General features: G+C 34.9%; 2 protein-coding genes across 2 annotated transcripts; both read left to right on the top strand.

Annotated features, from left to right (window-relative positions):
* The first annotated feature begins 6,086 nt into the window (after positions 1 to 6,086).
* LOC140685969 (olfactory receptor 14A16-like) lies at positions 6,087 to 7,127 on the top strand. The gene has a single exon (XM_072938361.1). The coding sequence runs from the start codon at positions 6,087 to 6,089 to the stop codon at positions 7,125 to 7,127; it is 1,041 nt and encodes a 346-aa protein (XP_072794462.1).
* Positions 7,128 to 15,501: 8,374 nt separating this feature from the next.
* On the top strand, positions 15,502 to 16,458 carry LOC140685823 (olfactory receptor 2T29-like). The gene has a single exon (XM_072938300.1). It carries the CDS (start codon positions 15,502 to 15,504, stop codon positions 16,456 to 16,458), a length of 957 nt encoding a protein of 318 aa, XP_072794401.1.
* The last annotated feature ends 2,390 nt before the right edge of the window (positions 16,459 to 18,848 follow it).

Below are 18,848 nucleotides of genomic sequence, written 5' to 3'. Positions count from 1 at the left end.
GTATATTTTGGAAATTAGTCCCTTGTCAGTGACATCATTTGCAAATATTTTCTCCCATTCTGTAGGTTGTATTTTTGTTTTGCTTATGGTACACTTATCTGTGCAAAAGCTTTTAAGTTTAATCAGATCCCATTTGTTAATTTTTGCTTTTATTTCCAATGCTCCAGGAGCTGGTTCAAAAAATATATTGCTGTAATGTATGTCCACAAGTGTTCTGCCTATGTTTTCCTGTAGGAGTTTTATAGTATCTGGTCTTACATTTAGATCTTTAATCTATTTTGAGTTTATTTTTGTGTATGGTGTCAGAGAATGTTCTAATTAAAGTCTTTTACAGGTAGCTGTCCAGTTTCCCCAGCACCACTTATTGAAGAGACTGTCTTTTCTCCATTGTACATTCTTGCCTCCTTTGTCATAGATTAATTAATCATATGTATGTGGATTTATTTCTGGACTTTCTATCAACTTGTGGTCATTTTTAAGATAGTCACTATGTCAGGTGTGAGGTGACATCTCATTGTGGTTTTGATTGCATTCCTCTGATGATTAGCTACATTGAGCATCTTTTCATGTACCTGTTGACCATAGGTGTATCTTCTTTGGAAAATTGTTTATTGGGGTCTTCTGCCCATCTTTTTACAGGGTTGTTTGTATTTGTGATATTAAGTAGTCTGAGGTGTTTATATATTTTGAATATTAACCCCTTATCAGATGTAAAATTTGCAATTATTTTCCGTCATCCAGTAAGCTGTCTTTTCTGTTTTGTCATTGGTTTCTTTTGCTGTGTAAAATCTTTTAAGTTTAATTGGGTCCCATTTGCATATTTTGCTTCTGTTGCCTTTGCCTGAGGAGACTGATGGGAAAAAAATTGCTACAAGTTATGTGAAAGGATGTTCTGCCTTTGTTCTCTCCTAGGAGTTTTGTAGTTTCCAGCCTTACATGTAGGTCTTCTTTAGTCTTCCTCCTCCTCCTCCTTCTCCTCCTCCTCTTTCTTCTTCTTCTTCCTCTTCCTCTTCTTCCTTCTTCCTTCTTCCTTATTCCATCTTCCTTCTTTGATTTCATTGTTGACCTATTGGTTTTTTAGTAGTATGCTGTTTAGTCTCCATGCAGTTTTTTTGTTCTCATTATTCCCCCTGTGGTTGAATTCTAGTTTCGTATCATTGTGGTTAGGAAGATGCTTAAAGTAATTTCTAGTCTCTTAAATTTATTGAGGCTTCTTTTGTGTCTGAGGATGTGATCTATCCTAAAGACTATTCTATGTGCACTTGAAAGGAATTTATATTATGTTTCTGGACAATGTAATGTCTTAAAAATATCAATTAAGTCCAAGTGTTCTATTGTGTCATTTAGCATATCCATTGCCTTATTGATTTTATGCCTGGAATATCTGTCAAATGATGTTTGTGGGTGTTAAAGTCTACTAATATTATGTTTCCATCAATTTCTCCCTTTAGGTCTGTTAACATTTTTTTATATATTTAGATGTTCCTATATTGGTTGCATGTATGTTGACTAGTGTAATATCCTCTTTTTTTTTTTTTTGCTCCTTTGATCATTATATAGTGTCCTTCTTTATGTTTCTTTTTGGCCTTTGTTTTAAAGTCTATTTTGTCTGATATGAGTATTGCTAACCTTGCTTTCCTATCATTTTTATTTGAATGAAATATCTTTTTACATCCTCTCACTTTCAACCCATGTATCTTTCACCCTAAAGGAGTCTCTTGTAGGCAACATATTGTAGAGTCTTGTTTTATTTTCCAATCTGCCACTTTATATCTTTTGTCTGGAGAATTTAGTCCATGGACATTTACAGTAATTATTGATAGATGTGTGTTTATTGCCATTTTGATCTTTGTTTTTCAGTTCATTTGGTATTTCTTCTTTGTTCCTTTCTTTTTCTTTTTTGTTTTTCTTTTTGTCATTTGATAATTTTCTTTTGTATTTGCTTGGTTTCTTTTTGGTTTTTGTGACTCTGCTGTACGTTTTTGATTTGTGGTTACCCTGTCCACTTTCCTTATAATGATATTGTTCACATATGTGTTGTTTACAAATGGATAACTGCCAGTGATTTTGAGGAGCCTGGCTTTTGTTCAAATATCTACATGTGGTCCTTCCATTTGACCACTGACCATTACAGGATTTTACTTGTCAGACCTCTTAGGGAATATTTGTCATCCCAATACCAGACTTGATCCACAGTCACTATATTATAGTCTCAAAAATACTTGTGACTTAGGTGGAGTAGAGTTTAGCTGTACATTTTGACCCAAATGCCTTTATTTTGAGATCTCTGCTCCTGGGGTTCAACTGAGTAGTTCCTCATGGACCTCTGCCAAGTCTACACTATGAAGAGGAAGGAGGAATCTTGAAGATACTTTTCTCTGCTCTAAGTATCCCATACTTTATAATCCTGCTCCTCCCTTTTCTCCCTCTTCCTGCAAGAACATTTTATTTGGGTTCCCTGAGAAGTGATAACCTCCACATATGCACTGATTCTTCTGGCCCTTGACTAGTAGGCCTGTCCGTGCATAAAAATAGAACAGGGAGGAGCTGGTGCATTCTCTAGTTTATCCTTTATTTGTGCCATCAAAGAAAGACTTACCTTTTATTTTCATATCTGGCTTGTTGCTTTAATCTACTACTCAAAATTTGACACCTCAGCTCTCTTTCCAGCAAAATGGAAACTTTGACACCATCATTTCAATTTCTCTCAGTTGAAGATGGCAGATATAAATACCTATTTTTTCCAGAAGCTATGATAGAGGTCATGTCATTTGCCCAGACCAAGGTAGACATAAGTCCTCTGGGCTCCTTAAAATCAATAAATTACCGGTATTGTTTTGAGAAAAATAACACCAAATACTGAATACCAGATAATAAATATTATAATAACTATAATAGATTTTTCTATGGTATAAATAATTATGAAAATGGCAAATTCAGAAAAAATGTATTTTCTACACAGACAAAAGCAAAAGAAATTCACTGATAAGCATATCGTACTAAGTTAACTACACACAACCTAAGGACTGAATAGGAAATTGCAAAAAAGTACTGAAAAGTACTCAACCATTAGTACACCGAGGCGGTGGGGGCTACGTTTAAAGTCATATGCAGGAATATTTTAGTTAATAAATTCACAAAGTTTACAAGAAGCAGGAAAGTAGCATTTACACATAAATTCAAATAGTGTAAAGATCAGAATAATTGTTTAAAATTTTTTGGAAATTTTATCACTATTTGTGTCACATGGAATTCTGATAAGTCTTCAATAGCACAGCAACGTGCCCCAACTTCCTTGGTGGAAAGCTTTTTCTTAGGTAACCTCACTTTCCACCTGGGCATTTCCTATCTGCTGTATCCCTTTGTTGAAATCTGATTCTGCAACACTAACCAACACTAACTCCAATGCTAACGTCCTGTAAGGGACTACACCACCTCACAAACTTTTGGTAATTCCTTGAAGGGGGGAAAAATTGCGTTAGACTTTATTGTGAACTAGAAATTTTCAAAAAAGGAAGGAAGGAAGACTTGATTGGAATTGTGTAAGGATCAGAAAACGACAGTCCTGGATTGGTGGAAACAGCAAGATGGGGATTTTCAGGTGAGGATCGGATGAATCAGGTAATAAAATTTATGTTGATGTTTTCAACCGAAAAGTTGATGAATCTCATAAATTTATGTAAAAATACAATCAAACAAAACAATTCCATAAGCAGGAGACTCCTGGAGAAATTAGACTATGCAATTAAAAAGAATATATAGTACAAATTCATTCCCATATAGATAGTAAGGGTAATTTTTGCTCTTGGTGTCAGGACTGAATACATGGGCATACAGTTTTGGTTCTCATTCTCAAACTAGTTGATTTTATTTTTTCAAATATTGCTAAAAAGTTAACTTCACAGCAATATATCTTTGTGTTCATACCCATAGTCTATTTTTATTATATCAAATAAGTTGATGTTATGTATTTCATGTTCAAGTGCATTCCTCATATATATAGTTCTAAATAAAGAGTAGTTTTGTATTATATTTTCTTAATATAACATTTGACAGAATGTCCAGTGACTACTAAATTGTTGTGTAATATTGGATCATTGCATTCTTCCACTCTGTAGACCTGATTCATTGTCTTCAAAGTGTAATAATTAATTTCAATAATCCACATGATACCAAAACTCAGATTCTAAGTAAAATAACGTTGAATTCCAGGAACCAAGCTAGACTCTATATTTTATCTCTCAGTATCCTTCTAGCCCTTATGTCTCTAAATATAATTCCAGAGTAGACGCAATCCCCACGGAGCTCTCTTTCTACAAGCGACTAATGCAATTAAGATAAAATTGGCTTTGACTCCCCATATTCCATTCTGTAGGGTATAAACTTGGAATGAGCCCCCTGGGTTAGGTAAAAAAAATCCAGTGTGTTTCATGTCTCTTAAGAATATTTTTGATTCTTAAAATATTACCTCAAATGTTACTCCTTAACAAAATATTACACACTTTACTCTCAGGCTATAAATTCTTTCTGGATATTCTTTCTGAAGATTGTGTTCTCAGGGACTTTTTCCAGTCAGGGGCTTCTTTTGGGAAGAACTTTAAACTCTTTATTTATAGATCTCATCGCTGTATGCATACTCCTTAACTCTTCTCCTTTACTTGCTGTTTCATAATATTTTCAACAAGACTGTTAATATAAGTTCAAACCCAAAAGTCAAAATCATAATGTTAAAAATTTGAGCTCAACTAAGATTATATCCAAGAGGTAAAAAACTGCTCTTTGCTCATGGACTTTTCTGAGTTGGAAAACTTAAGGTGTGTAGTATCTTTCAGTTCTTTTCCTGCTTTGATACTTTTGTATGGCACTGTTTCAAGTTGCTTTGGGTAACAATTCTTTGGTTTTCACGATGATGCCTAGAATAGAAACTACTCTTTTTACATTCCTTAGTGATACTGAACATAATGATTAAAGGGGGTAGTTAAGCATTTCTATTGCTAAGCACAAGATCAACAACTGTGTGTCTCAAATATTTTCGTTATTTTCTAGTTTGAGACCCCATGGCTACTGACGAGAATAAAGAAGTTAATTCCACCAAAACGTTAAGTAACTATGAGATTAGACAGTGTGAGGATTTCTGTTTCTTCTGGCTAAACATGATGCTAAGGGGACTGTTTAGTTATTGTGTTGCTGTTTATTGGCATTCTTTTCTGATTCTCTTTATTCAGTCAATCTCTTGAACGTGGTAGAGTGAAAGAACCAGAAAGATACAAGGGGCAATTTAGAACACTGGAAAGTTTAGCCCACTGTGTTCATTTGATGGGTAGAAATGATTAGTTCTTGGCATGGTTGTGAAGATTCTCAAAGCCCTTAAATTTGAACCCTTTGTTATTATTAATCACCCAATAATGCCGGGAAACCTCCCATGTCTTTGGTGCTTCTCTTGTGAGTACGCTCTTAGATACATAGATCAATTTTAGTCTTATTCAACAGTCTTCAGAGAGTGAACAGTGCAGTGTGTGAATGTCCAGGCTTTAGAAAATCTGGAAGGATTCACACCCTGGCTCCACTGTTCACTTACTTTCTGACATTTGGCAAATTAAAAAGCCATTTTGCCAATATGTTTTCCCTCTAAAAAAAGACTTCATTATTGTTTTCTTTGGAGAGTTTTGAATATTAATCAAGTTGATACACACAAGGTGCTTGAAATAATATCTAGAAAATTATAAATGATTATGTAGAATCTTAAATAAAATTGTGAAAATAGTAACTCAAATTATTTTCTTGGTCTGTCATTCAGACAATCCATTTCATGGGCTCATCAAAACTTTGTAGATCTTATTATACATTGTCAAATAAAAATTACGCCTCCATATTGTCTCACATATTTTATGATATGGGACCATGCATAACTAAAATTGGAAAACTAAGAGAGATATTTGTTAATTTGTGTCTATCCAACAATTTCATTTTAATAAACTGAACAGAAATAAAATATAAACTCAATCTATGAAGCTACACAATATTTAGCTCTAAACAAAGATTCTCACAGTGTTTTTCTTCTGCCTAGTCCCAGAGAGAAGATTATCATGGCCAATGTCAGCATGTCCATCACTGAATTCGTCCTCATGGGATTTTCAGATAGCCGGGAGGGGCAAGTCCTCCATGTCGTTCTGTTCTTATTCATCTACCTGGCAGCTCTGGTTGGCAATCTTCTCATTGTTCTTCTTACTGCTTTGGATCAGCACCTCCACAGTCCTATGCACTTTTTTCTGAAGACACTGTCACTGTTAGATGTCTGTTTCATCTCTGTCACAGTTCCCAAGGCCATCATTCAGTCTTTGACCCAAAATAGTTCCATATCTTTCCTTGGGTGTGTGGCACAAGTTTTTCTGGTTGTTTTGTTTGCATGTGCAGAGTTGACATTGCTCACAGTGATGTCTTATGACCGATATGTGGCTATTTGCCGCCCCCTATATTATCAGGTTGTCATGAAGAAAGCAGCCTGTGAGCAGATGTTGGCTGCTTCATGGCTCAGTGGGATTGCCTCTGGGCTCCTGAATACATCTGTGACCTTCTCATTACCATTCTGTAGGTCAAATTTTGTCCATCAGTTCTTCTGTGAGATTCCTTCATTGCTCAAACTTTCCTGCTCAGAGAAGTTTGTTGCTGAGATTGGAGCCATCATTGTCACAACATCCTTGGGGATCGTGTGTTTTATTTCAATCCTGGTTTCTTATATCCACATTTTCTCCACAGTTATGAGCATTCCATCCGTGAAAGGCAGGTCAAAAGCTTTCTCAACATGCATTCCTCATCTTGTAGTTGTTACTGTTTTCCTCAATACAGGGTCCATTGCCTACCTAAAGCCAGTGTCAGAGTCTCCTTCTGTTTCAGACCTGATGGTGTCTGTCTTCTACACCGTGGTACCACCAACTCTGAATCCCATCATTTACAGCCTGAAGAACCAGGATATAAAAGCTGCTTTCTGGAAAATGCTGAGAAAGACCATATTTAAATACAATGATGGCAACAAAAATAGCAACAACAACAAAGGCATAGATATTTCATTTAATTCAGACAAACATGAAGTCAAACTAGTTAATTGTAACAGGCTTCCTTCTATTTAAACAAGGTAAACCACCTAAATGTTTATAAACAACTCACTGGATAAAGAAGCTGTGGTGTATTTATACAATGGAATACTACTCACTCACAAAAAAGAATAAAATAATGTCATTTGCAACAACATGAATGACCTACAGATCATCTCTCTGAGAGAAATAAGCCAGAAAGAGAAAGAAAAATACCATATGAGATCACACATATGTGGAATATAAAAAAAAAAGGACAGTATGAACTCATCTACAAAACAGAAACAGACTTGCAGACTTAGTGAAGAATCTTATGGTTACTGGGGAAAAGGGGTGGGAAGGGATAAATTTGGGAGTTTGAGATTTACCAATGTTAGCCACTATATATATAAATAGATTTTTAAAAGTTTCCTTTGTATAGCACAGGGAACTATGTTTAATATCTTGTGACAGCCTTTAATGAAAAAAATATGAAAATAAATATATGTATGTATATACATGACTGGGACATTGTACTGAACACTGAAATTGACATAGTGTAATTGGCTCTAGTTCAATTAAAAAAATAAAATCAATTACAAAAGATAAATAACTTCACTGTATAATAATAAAAGTGTAAAATTATAAGGAGGCTACAATACTTGCATATGTGTGTGCATGCAACATTGGAACACCAAAATATATAAGGTGAATATTAGCATATCTACAGTGGAATATAGATAGCAATAGAATAATAGCATGGGACTTCAGTATTTCACTTTTAACAATGGGTGTGTGATCCAGAAAGAAAAAAAATAAGGAAATAGGAGATCTGAATAACATTTAAACCAAATGGACCTAGAAGACATAGAGATTAACATTCTACTGAACAGCAGGGTACATATTCTTCTCAAGCACGAACATTACATTATCCAGGAGAAACCATATAACAGTCCATGATAAAAGCATTAACAAATTTAAGAAGACTGCAATATTGTCAAGCATCAATTCTGAACACAATAATACAAAACTAGAAATCAGCAACAGAAGGAAACTGGAAAAATTCACAGATACATAAAAATACCACCCTCCTAAACAGCCAATGGGTCAGAGAATAGATCAGAAGGGAAATTTAACTAAATAAACAAATAAATAAACAAACACACACACACACACATATCTTGAGACAAACAGAAAATAAAATACAGGATAACAAAATTATGGGATGTATCAAAACCTGTTCTAACAGGGAAGTTTATAGTAATACACTTCTACATAAGAAAAAAGATAGATTTCAGATAAGAATCGAACTTTGTATCTCACGAAACTAGAAAGAGAATTAAAAAAAAAAAGCTTACATTTCCAAAAGGAAGCAAACCAAAAAGATCAGAGCAGAAATAAGTAAAATAGGCATGAAGGGAAAATAGAAAAGATCAGCGAAACCAAGATTTGATTTTTTTGAAAAGATAAATAAAATGGACAAGATTTAACTAGACTACCTAAGAAAAAGAGACTGAGAAGATTCAAATAAGTAAAATTTTAAAATGAAAGAGAATGAATTATACAAAGAATCATAAGAAAACTACTATGAATATTAATACGATTAAATACTGGGCAAACTACAATAAATGGATACATTCCTAGAAACATACAATGTGCAAAAATAAAATCATAAAAAATGGAAAATCTGTCCAGAACAGGAGAGGGGAATGATTCTGTGATAACAATCCTCTCCAAAAAGAAAAATTAAAGATCATATGGCTTCACTGGTAAAATCTAACAAACAAAAGAAGATACAATAGTACTATTTTTCAAAATATTTTAAATTTTTCAAGTGGTGAGAACATTTCAAAATTCTTTTATTCAATTATTTTATTTTATTTTATTCTATTTTATTTTATTTTATTTTTTCTGATAACAAAACTAGACAAGGATAATACAAAATTATAGGCCAATATGCTGGGTCATCTCAATAGCAAGTTAGCAAACCAAATTCAAGAGCACATTAGGAAGATCATGCTCTGTGATCAGTTGTAATTTATCCCTGGGATGCAAGGATGCTTCAGCATAAGAAAATCAATAAATGCTATGCACCGCATTTACAAAATGAGGGATAAAGTCTATGATCACTTCAACACATAAAGAAAGCACATGTGACAAAATTCATCTTCATTTCATGGTAAAAATACTCAACAAATTCAATATACAAGTTATGTACCGCAACATAATAAAGGCCATTTATGCAGACCCACAGCTGACATCATGCTTAATGGTGTAAAGCTGAAAGATTTTCTTCTGAGATCATGCAAAACACAAGCTTTCTCACTCTAGCCCAGTATTGCGGTCCGAACCAGAGTAATTAGGCAAGAGAAAAAAATAAAACATACCCATATTGGGAAGGAAGAAGTATAATTGTCTCAGTTTGCAGATTATATGTATAAAATCCTACATACTCCTCTAAAAAAATGGTTTAAAATAATACACCTGCTAAATAAAGTTGCGGGATACAAACTCAACATACAGAAATCACTAACAAAATAAAAAGTTAAGTAAACCATTTTATTTACAATAGCTATAAAAAAGAATAAAATACTTAGGAATGAATTTAACTGAAGAGGTGAAAAGTATACTAAAAACCATAAAATATTGATGAAACATATGGAAGAAGACCCCAAGTAGAAAAATATCCCACACTCATAAATGGAAAGGATTAATATTATTTGGATATTGATGGCACCCAAAGTGATTTGCGAATACAAAGCAATTCTTAGCAAAAGTCCAATGGCATTTTCAAAGAAGTTTTTTAAAATCTAAAATGTGTAACCTTAAGAGACTCCAAATAGCTAAAAAAAATTGAGCAAGAAGAACAAAGTTCGAGGCAATATACTTCCTAATTTCATATTATATTACAAAGAAATAAAATCAAGACAGATGCATAGATCAAGGGAACAGACTAGAGAACCAGCAAGTAAACTTTCACCGAAAGTAGTTTTTGACAAAAATGCCAATAATAAACTGGGAGGAAAGGATATTTCTTTTTCATTTAATGATATTGGAAAAAGGACACCGGAAACCACAAGAATAAAATAATAAAATGAAATAAAATAAATTAATTAAATAAAATTAAAGTACATAAACAAAACAAACAAACAAATAACCTTCAAGCATAAGACTCCTAGATTTGAACAGAGGAGAACTTCTTGACATTGGCCTTGACAACTTTTTTTTTTTTTTGGATTTGGCATTAAAAAGCACAGGCAACGCAATTCAAAATTAGTAATTGTGACTGTGCAAATCTAACAAAGTATCGCATAGCAAGTGAAACAATCAACAAAATTAAAAAGGAATTTATGGAATGAGAAAAGTGTTTGTAAACTTTATATCTGATAAAAGGTAAATATGCTGTAAATTAATGGAGTTCATAAATGTAAAAGTGAACAGAGGAGCTGAATAGACATTTTCCAAAGACATAGAAATAACCCTCAGTTACATGAAGAGGTGTTTAACATCACTAATTATCACTAAGTGCAAATCAAAAGTACAATCAGTTCACCTCACTTATGTTAGATGTGAAGAAAAGGAACTGTTGTTGGGAATAGGACTTAGTACAGTGAAAAAGAGTACAGAGGTTCCTCAGAATTTTAAAAATAGAACTACTGTGTGATCCAGAAATCCCACGTCTCAGTATGTATCCAAGTAAATAAAAACAAGGTGTCAAAGAAATTGCTACACTTCATGTTTATTGCAGCATTATTCACAATAGCCAAAATACGAAAAAAGTGGTGTCCATCAAGAGACGAATGGATAGAGAAAATGTGAAATGGAAATAGGTAGGAGAATATTATGCAGCCACAAAAGGGATCAAGTCCTGCCATTTGCAGCAATTGGATAAAACTTGAGGGCATTATGCTAGATGTAATGTCAGAGAGAGAAAGACAAAATACTGTGTGATATCACTTATATGTGAGATCTAAAAAAGCCAAAATCATGGAACCAAGAGTAGAATGGCAGTTACCAGGGGCTGGGGGTGGGAGTTATGGGGAACTGTTGGCCAAAGAAAACAAGCTTACAGTTAGAGAATAAAGAAATTATGAGGATCTAATGCATAGCCTTATGATTATAGTTAACAGTTATGGATTATATATATGAAATTTGTTAGGAGAGTAAAACTTCACTGTTCTCATCACAAAAAAGAAATGATCACAGAATCGTAATTATAGGATATGATGGAAGTGTTAACTAAAGCTACATTGTTAATCATTTTGCAATTTAGATGTTATCAAATCAACATCTTCAAAGTGTTGTACACTTTAAACGTATGCATGCTACAGCGTGTTGGCTACAGTTTACAATATTGTATTGTATACTTGAAAGCTGCTATGAGGTACAGCTTTAATGTTCTCACCATAACAAAATGGTAATTATGTGAAATTGAAGGATATGTTAACAACAAACCTTATCGTGGGAAACAGTTTGCAATATATATCATCACATCATAAATCTTAAACTTACACAATGTTACATGTCAATTATATCTCAATGACACTGGGAAACAAATGTTCTAAAATTAAATGAATTGGAAAAATGATAAAAAATAAATGTAATATTAAACTAATACAGATTTCACGTGAATAGCAAAAGAAATTGTACAATAAGTAATCTAATTAAGAGTGATCAAGACAATTTCAGCTTTGACCGTGGTACTGAGTAATTACTGAGTAATTCTATTTTCTATGACAAATCAGTTGAACTATGAGTTTCAAAGTCTGTGTCAGTGAAAGATAAAAAAAATATTACTTCACAAATTTTTCAGAACTTCAAATGAGAAAAAAATGTAACTCACACATAGAAGAAAATATATTTTGCTGAATGAAAAGGCTACTTAGAAACTAAAATACTTTCATACCTAATAATTTATTAGTGATGTTGAAATTTGCAATTACTGTTCATATTGGTTAACATCGTGATACACACTGAGATTAAAAATAAAAGCAGGTTTATAGAAAGACATGAGGCAAAAATCCAGAAAAGTACAACAGGACGATCTGTTAGCTTTATTAGCTCTCTTAAATGCATTCCTTTTTATAGTCTCAAAGGGATTTATCAACAGAAAAACCTTGATGCACTCACTCAATGGGCATAGCAGAACCAGGGGTGATGTCACTCTCCTGGTCCACTTTGCGCACTTAACCTGGACACACTTTATCAGCCCATCTGGATGAGCCCAGCGACGTCATCTGATGCTGGGTTAAACCAGACAAGGAGACAGAACTTCCAAAAGGGTAATGATTGTTCTTGACTTTTCTGCTTCTCGCACATTCTATTAATTGTTAAAAACATTTTTCCTTTTTTAAAACTGTTGTAAGGAGAAAAGCAAATGTGCTTTTTCTTTTGAAGCTCTTTATATAAGATGTATTTACTGCAATATATTAGGAAGTCAGTTTTTGGTTTTCAACAATTTGTAGACAAAATAATATATATATTCTTTCTGTTTTATTACATGGCGTATTTGTTTTTCTGATCCTGAAACTTTACAGAGGAAGGGTTACTGATTTTACTTGGAATATGGGTGATTTCTGAGGGTTAGAAAACATCAAAAATAAATGTCTTAATCATATTTATGTTTTCAGTGAAACTAACAATGGTGACCTCTCCCAAATTGTTTACTACGGAAGAAGACTCCCCAAGATATCTAAGGCAGAGTTACAGTCCATGCCTTCAACTCTTGGGCTAAGACAAAGGTTCTCACTTAAGTTCAGTTGTGTGGTACTAAGCAGACACCCTGACAACCTGACTTTTTTGACATTTTAAAGGAGAAAATGAGGTGAGGAGGTAGGCTCACAGGCTCTTGGGCAAGATCAAATTCAGTAAAGCAATGGAAAAATTCCTGGAATGCTGTGAGCTGCAAGTAAGGTTGGATATGATTCCACCATCACTGCCAACAATTTCCCAATTTAAATATACACTACACTCTTCACATGAAGTTCAAGGAATTAGATTAGAGGAGAGTAGGAGTGAATGGGGAGTGGGGGACAGCTGCTGTACAGTGTGTCCCCTTCTCTGTCTGGTGTCTTGGGTGGGCTGTTCATTGTGGCTTAATGACAGTGAACCCCACTTACCAAAGTGCAGCAGAGCTTCATCCAGTGCCCACCAAGCGCCTTCCTGATCCCCCTCTTTTCACTCAGTAAATAACTTCAAAGTCTTCATATCTATTGGTCACTTCAACAGTCTTTGCTTCTATTTAACCACAATATAGACTTAGTCAAGAGGTGTGTTTTGAAATTTATTGACCTGTTTTTACGTTTTGCACAGATCCAAATTCCATCTGCCACTGAGGGTAGAATTTGATAGAAAGGTTATCTTTAAAATGTATAAATTTTTATTGCAATGTGTCCTGGATTTGTTGGATGTTTATATTAAGAAATCAAAGAATTTCTGCAGTGTTATCTATTGCTTTAGCCCTCTAGAACCTAGAACGGTTCATATGTTGAATATCATAATTAGCCTTTGGAATTATCATAAAATGTATTTGAAACTTGGACATTCTTTCTGAAATATTCCTGCATCATAACCAACTCTAAACTCTTCCCAGAAAGAGGAGCCAATGTTTTCTTCTTGCTGGTAATGGTTTTTGTCAGAAATTGAGAAGCTGCAAAAGTTTAATCTTTGTAAGAGAAAGTGTAGAAGGAACTATTACTGAGTCAGACATTCTTTGTCTATATTTCTTTTTTTTTAAATTTGCGGTTAGTTTTAAATCATACTTTACATCACATTTACATAATATTTCTCCCTGAATAGACTGACCGTGATCTCCTTAAAGCTAACCAAGTTTAATTTGTCTTTAATTCAGCTTCAGCGTCTAATACAGAGGCTGGCTATAATCAGCAAGATAGAGGAGGAAACAGTAAATTAGAGTCAGAAATATCTCAGTGCACAGCTTTCCTCTCTTCATCACAGCTTCCATGAATAATTCATTGTTATATGTTTTAAGCAGAAAACATTTGGGAAAATAACTAAAGCCTTGTCTGACAAATGGCAGTGACCCTCAAAATCCCATTTCTTGTCCCCTGAGATTTACCGCAAATGGTAGATGCTTTCAGAAGGTGAATTTCAACACGGAAAAACATGTAATAGACAGAAATAAGATGGGTTCCTATATAAGTCTCTGCTTAAACAGGTTTAAAATAAGAAATATATATTACATATTTATCCATATTTATTTATATGTGTATATTTATATACATATATTTATTTATATGTATATATTTATATACATATATATTTATATACATTTATTTACATACATATATGTATATATTTACATACATATATACATATATTTACTTAAAATTATGTATTCTTTAAAATGATTGGATGTATATGTGCATATATATATTAATAAATGTATAATATATGTATGTATATATATGTAAAACATATTCACACATAATTTGTACACAAATTACTAAATCCAAATTCTAAAATGCATAAAGATACTAAAACTGGTGAACTGATGTAATGCGTCTTATATCATCGGAGACTCATAATAACAGCCATCTCTTACACAGATTCTGCACAGTTACTATGGTAGATATTAACACTCTAAACAAACAGGATGTGTTACAGGTTTATTCATCTGTAACTGGTAGTGTTCTAAGACTTTTATTATTTTTCCTCATCTAATCCTAATCATACCTGAGACCCAACACTATTTTTTAGCCTCTTTTTATATAGCGTGAACAGAGAAACAGTGGGTGGAGGATAATCCAGGCCCACAGCAGCCCAGCCTCAGATTCCAGGCTTCTCTCACGGTGCTCCCAGGATATCTGAGAGACTGACTATTGATGAGGACCACAGTCTGTTCCTGGAGACCCGAGGCTCACTCTGTACAACCACAATGCCTCACAGTATCATCTAATCCTGTAGGACAAGGTGTTCAAATGTTTTGTATAGATTTTCTTTAAATTGTGTTTCAGTTCATTTTTAAATCTTTCTCATATGGAATATGCCTCCAAGAGTTTTTAAGAACCAAGGTGGATTCTTAAACCAGAGAGAGAATGAAATTCCAAGTTCTATAACAGAAATTCTACGGAAGTGTAATATTTCTCTTAAAATAATTCACTTTTTTGGTGTGTTTTCATAGGCCAGTGACTATGCAAATGTCCATTTTTCTCCATGAAAAGCATTTCACCATCAGATAATCTCAATTCTTCTGCCCCTAGTTTTCTGATAATTCATAGACTTACAGGTAATTTTAAATCTCCATGTATACAGAACAAAGGGATTTCCTCCTGTTAGCACAACTGGGTTGGTACACACACACACACACACACACATACACACACAGTCAGTAACTATTCATTTCAATGGGTAGCTTCCTTTGAGGATCCATTAACTTCAAAGCTCTCTTCAGTGGTCCAGGGCGAACCTCATGGAGAACAGTACCTGGATGACCAACCACACTGACATGTCAGGTTTCATCCTGGTGGGACTCTTCAGCCAGACAGAGCACCCAGCTCTCCTTTGTGCAGTCATTTTTGTGATTTTCCTGATGGTCTTGTCTGGAAACAGCATCCTGATCTTTCTGATATACTCCAGCACCCACCTCCACACCCCCATGTACTTTTTCATCAGCCAGTTGTCTCTCATGGACGTGATGTACATTTCCGTCACCGTGCCCAAGATGCTCATGGACCAAGTCTTGGGTGTGAATAAGATCTCAGCCCCTGAATGCGGGATGCAGATGTTCCTCTATGTGACCCTAGCAGGTTCAGAGTTTTTCCTTCTAGCCTCCATGGCCTATGATCGCTACATGGCCATCTGCCATCCTCTCCATTACCCTGTCTTCATGAACCATAGGGTGTGTCTCTCTCTGGCATCTGGCTGCTGGTTTCTGGGCTCGGTGGATGGCTTCTTGTTTACTCCCATCACCATGATGTTCCCCTTCTGCAGATCCCGGGCGATCCATCATTTCTTCTGTGAGGTCCCTGCTGTATTAAAGCTCTCCTGCTCAGACACCTCCCTCTATGAGATTTTCATGTACTTGTGCTGTGTCCTCATGCTCCTCATCCCTGTGACAGTCATTTCAGGCTCCTACTATTTTATCCTCCTCACCATCCACAGGATGAACTCAGCAGAGGCCCGGAAGAAGGCCTTTGCCACATGTTCTTCCCACATGACTGTGGTCATCCTCTTCTATGGGGCTGCCGTTTATACCTACATGCTCCCCAGCTCCTACCACAGCCCTGAGAAGGACATGATGGTATCTGTCTTTTACACCATACTCACTCCTGTGATAAACCCTTTAATCTACAGTCTGAGGAATAAGGATGTTATGGGAGCTCTGAAGAAAATGTTGAATGGGAGCTTTCAAGAAACTGTAAAGTAAGAAACTTTGATATTAATGTATTTTGCCTTCTCCCTACACATCAAAAGTTTAGAATCCTATGCCAACATTAATCCTCAGACTTTCATACCATGGTGTCTCATCTCATTTTCACCCCTCTTTTAAAAAACAAACAAACTAACTAACAAACAAAGCATAGATACAAAACAGAAACAGACTCATAGACATAGAATACAAACTTGTGGTTGCCAAGGGGGCGGGGGGTGGGAAGGGATAGACTGGGATTTCAAAATGTAGAATAGATAAACAAGATTATACTGTATAGCACAGGGAAATATACACAAGATCTAATGGTAGCTCACAGAGAAAAAAATGTGACAATGAATATATATATGTTCATGTATAACTGAAAAATTGTGCTCTACATTGGAATTTGACACAACATTGTAAAATGATTATAAATCAATAAAAAATGTTAAAAAAAAGAATTCCTTTCCTGTACAAGAAAACTCTTCAATTTTTGAATACTTCTTCGTTCAAAATGTATTATATAATCATACTGTATTGCTGTTACATGTACTAAAGTTGATAACTACACTATGACTTTATAGATGAATATCTATATTCTTAGGAAACACATAATAAAAGTATTTAAAGGAAAAAGGTCATGAGATGCTATGTAATTGATTTAATGGGGAGGAATGGTGAAGCAAAATGGTACAAAGTCAGTAAGTGGTGAGTCTGGGTAAAGAGTATGTGGCTGTTGCTTTTACCATTCTTGGTCATGCTATTCATATGTAAATATGTAATTATTCCACATAAACAGTTAAAATATCAGTCACCCCCCTTTTGAGTTTGTCTTCTGTTTGGTGACAATGTAAATGACATAATGTCTAGAAAACGTGCTCATTTCAACATGGCTAATTATTACTGAGACCATCCTCTCTCTGCCCACCTTTGTTCGGGCTAGATTATTTCATGTGGTCCAACCCTGGAGGCATCTATCGGAGAGGTTAATTGTCCTTACCAGGTGGTAGGTTTAGAATGCAGAATTTCATAAGGGACAGAGGGAAAACTATAAACTCTGAATGGCAGAAAAGCTTAGGGGAGTTTCCTTCCATGAGGTGCCATCTGAGTTGAGTTTTGAGGTATGTAATTTACCGCACAAAGAAAGAGAGACAGGATATCAAATATCCAAACTCATTTATTCAAATATTTAATGAGTATTTCCTATGCTATGTTATAACCCAAAATAATAGCTAAATGCGATTAAAATCTGAACGCTATATGGTTGCTGTTCCCAAGGAATTTGAACCTACAGTTTTATATGCAAATAGGTTCAATTAAATACATGGTATGACTTGATATTCATGCAGAAAAGTTACAGCTCATAAAGATGCATCAGTTCTGCCTGTGACATGTAAATTTTGTAAACAAAAGGTTGAGAGCAGACCCTGGAATTCAGTGTTGAATGGTGAGCCGACATTACCCTTGGATGAATTTAGGTGGCTGGGGCCAGGGGAACTCACTCAAGGACAAAGAAAAGAAACCGGGTCAACAAAGGTCAGACAGATTCCCAGGCAGGAGAGTTAACTGCTCCAATAGCTCCTCCTTTCCTGCCTTACTTTATAGACTCATTTCTTGACCTTCTGTGACCCAGAGTTGTACAAACAGCAGTGACATGGTCAGGTTTGTATTTTTGAAATGCTAAGTTGGTGGTAATCAACAGGGGAGCTCTGACACTGGAGACAGGGTGGTGAGGCGAGTGAGGATGGGAGCTGAGTGGTGTTGATCTAAGTGGCATGGATCCCGCTTCAACAACAAAGGAACTGGAGGGAAGAATATTTGGAGTAAGAGAGGCCTTGGTGAAACTGTTGCATAAAGACCACAGACATGGTTATGTGTCTTCCGTTTTCCAGTTGGCTGTGTCCAACTTACTGTTTCAAAAGTACATATTCCCAGTACTTCTTGACACAGTAGATTAGTTCATGACCATAAAATAAACATCTTGCAGTGTTCTGGGAAACAATTTTAGAAAATCAATTCCCTATAAGTTTGATGCAGTAAAACTGAATCAATAAATATTCATTATAAATTTAAATTAATTAAAAACTAGCATCATCCCTCAATTTGCTAAACCAAAATGATGCACGTTTGATGGTTCCATTTACAACACCCTAGAGACATAGGGAACAAAACGGAACAAAATAAAACAAAAAGTGGTATGGAACCATGTTCCTCCAAAGGTTTCTTTTAATTACTCTATCAAACAGAAATAATTTATTTAAACATGTTTTTAGAGCCATAAGTTACAGATGTGTTCAAAATAGAATGTTCCATACCTCTATTGAAGAATTTATAAGAACTGCGCAGTTCCACTAATATACACACACACTCACACACACACCCTCCACGCGTGTGCACGCGCTTGC

Source organism: Vicugna pacos, chromosome 15, assembly GCF_048564905.1.
Source record: "Vicugna pacos chromosome 15, VicPac4, whole genome shotgun sequence".
NCBI classification, from domain to species: domain Eukaryota; kingdom Metazoa; phylum Chordata; class Mammalia; order Artiodactyla; family Camelidae; genus Vicugna; species Vicugna pacos.
This window is presented reverse-complemented; position numbering and strand designations above follow the sequence as displayed.

Bases quoted from the DNA above. Each gene is read 5' to 3' on its own strand.
- LOC140685969 (XM_072938361.1), top strand. From the start codon at position 6,087: ATGGCCAATGTCAGCATGTCCATCACTGAATTCGTCCTCATGGGATTT.
- LOC140685823 (XM_072938300.1), top strand. From the start codon at position 15,502: ATGGAGAACAGTACCTGGATGACCAACCACACTGACATGTCAGGTTTC.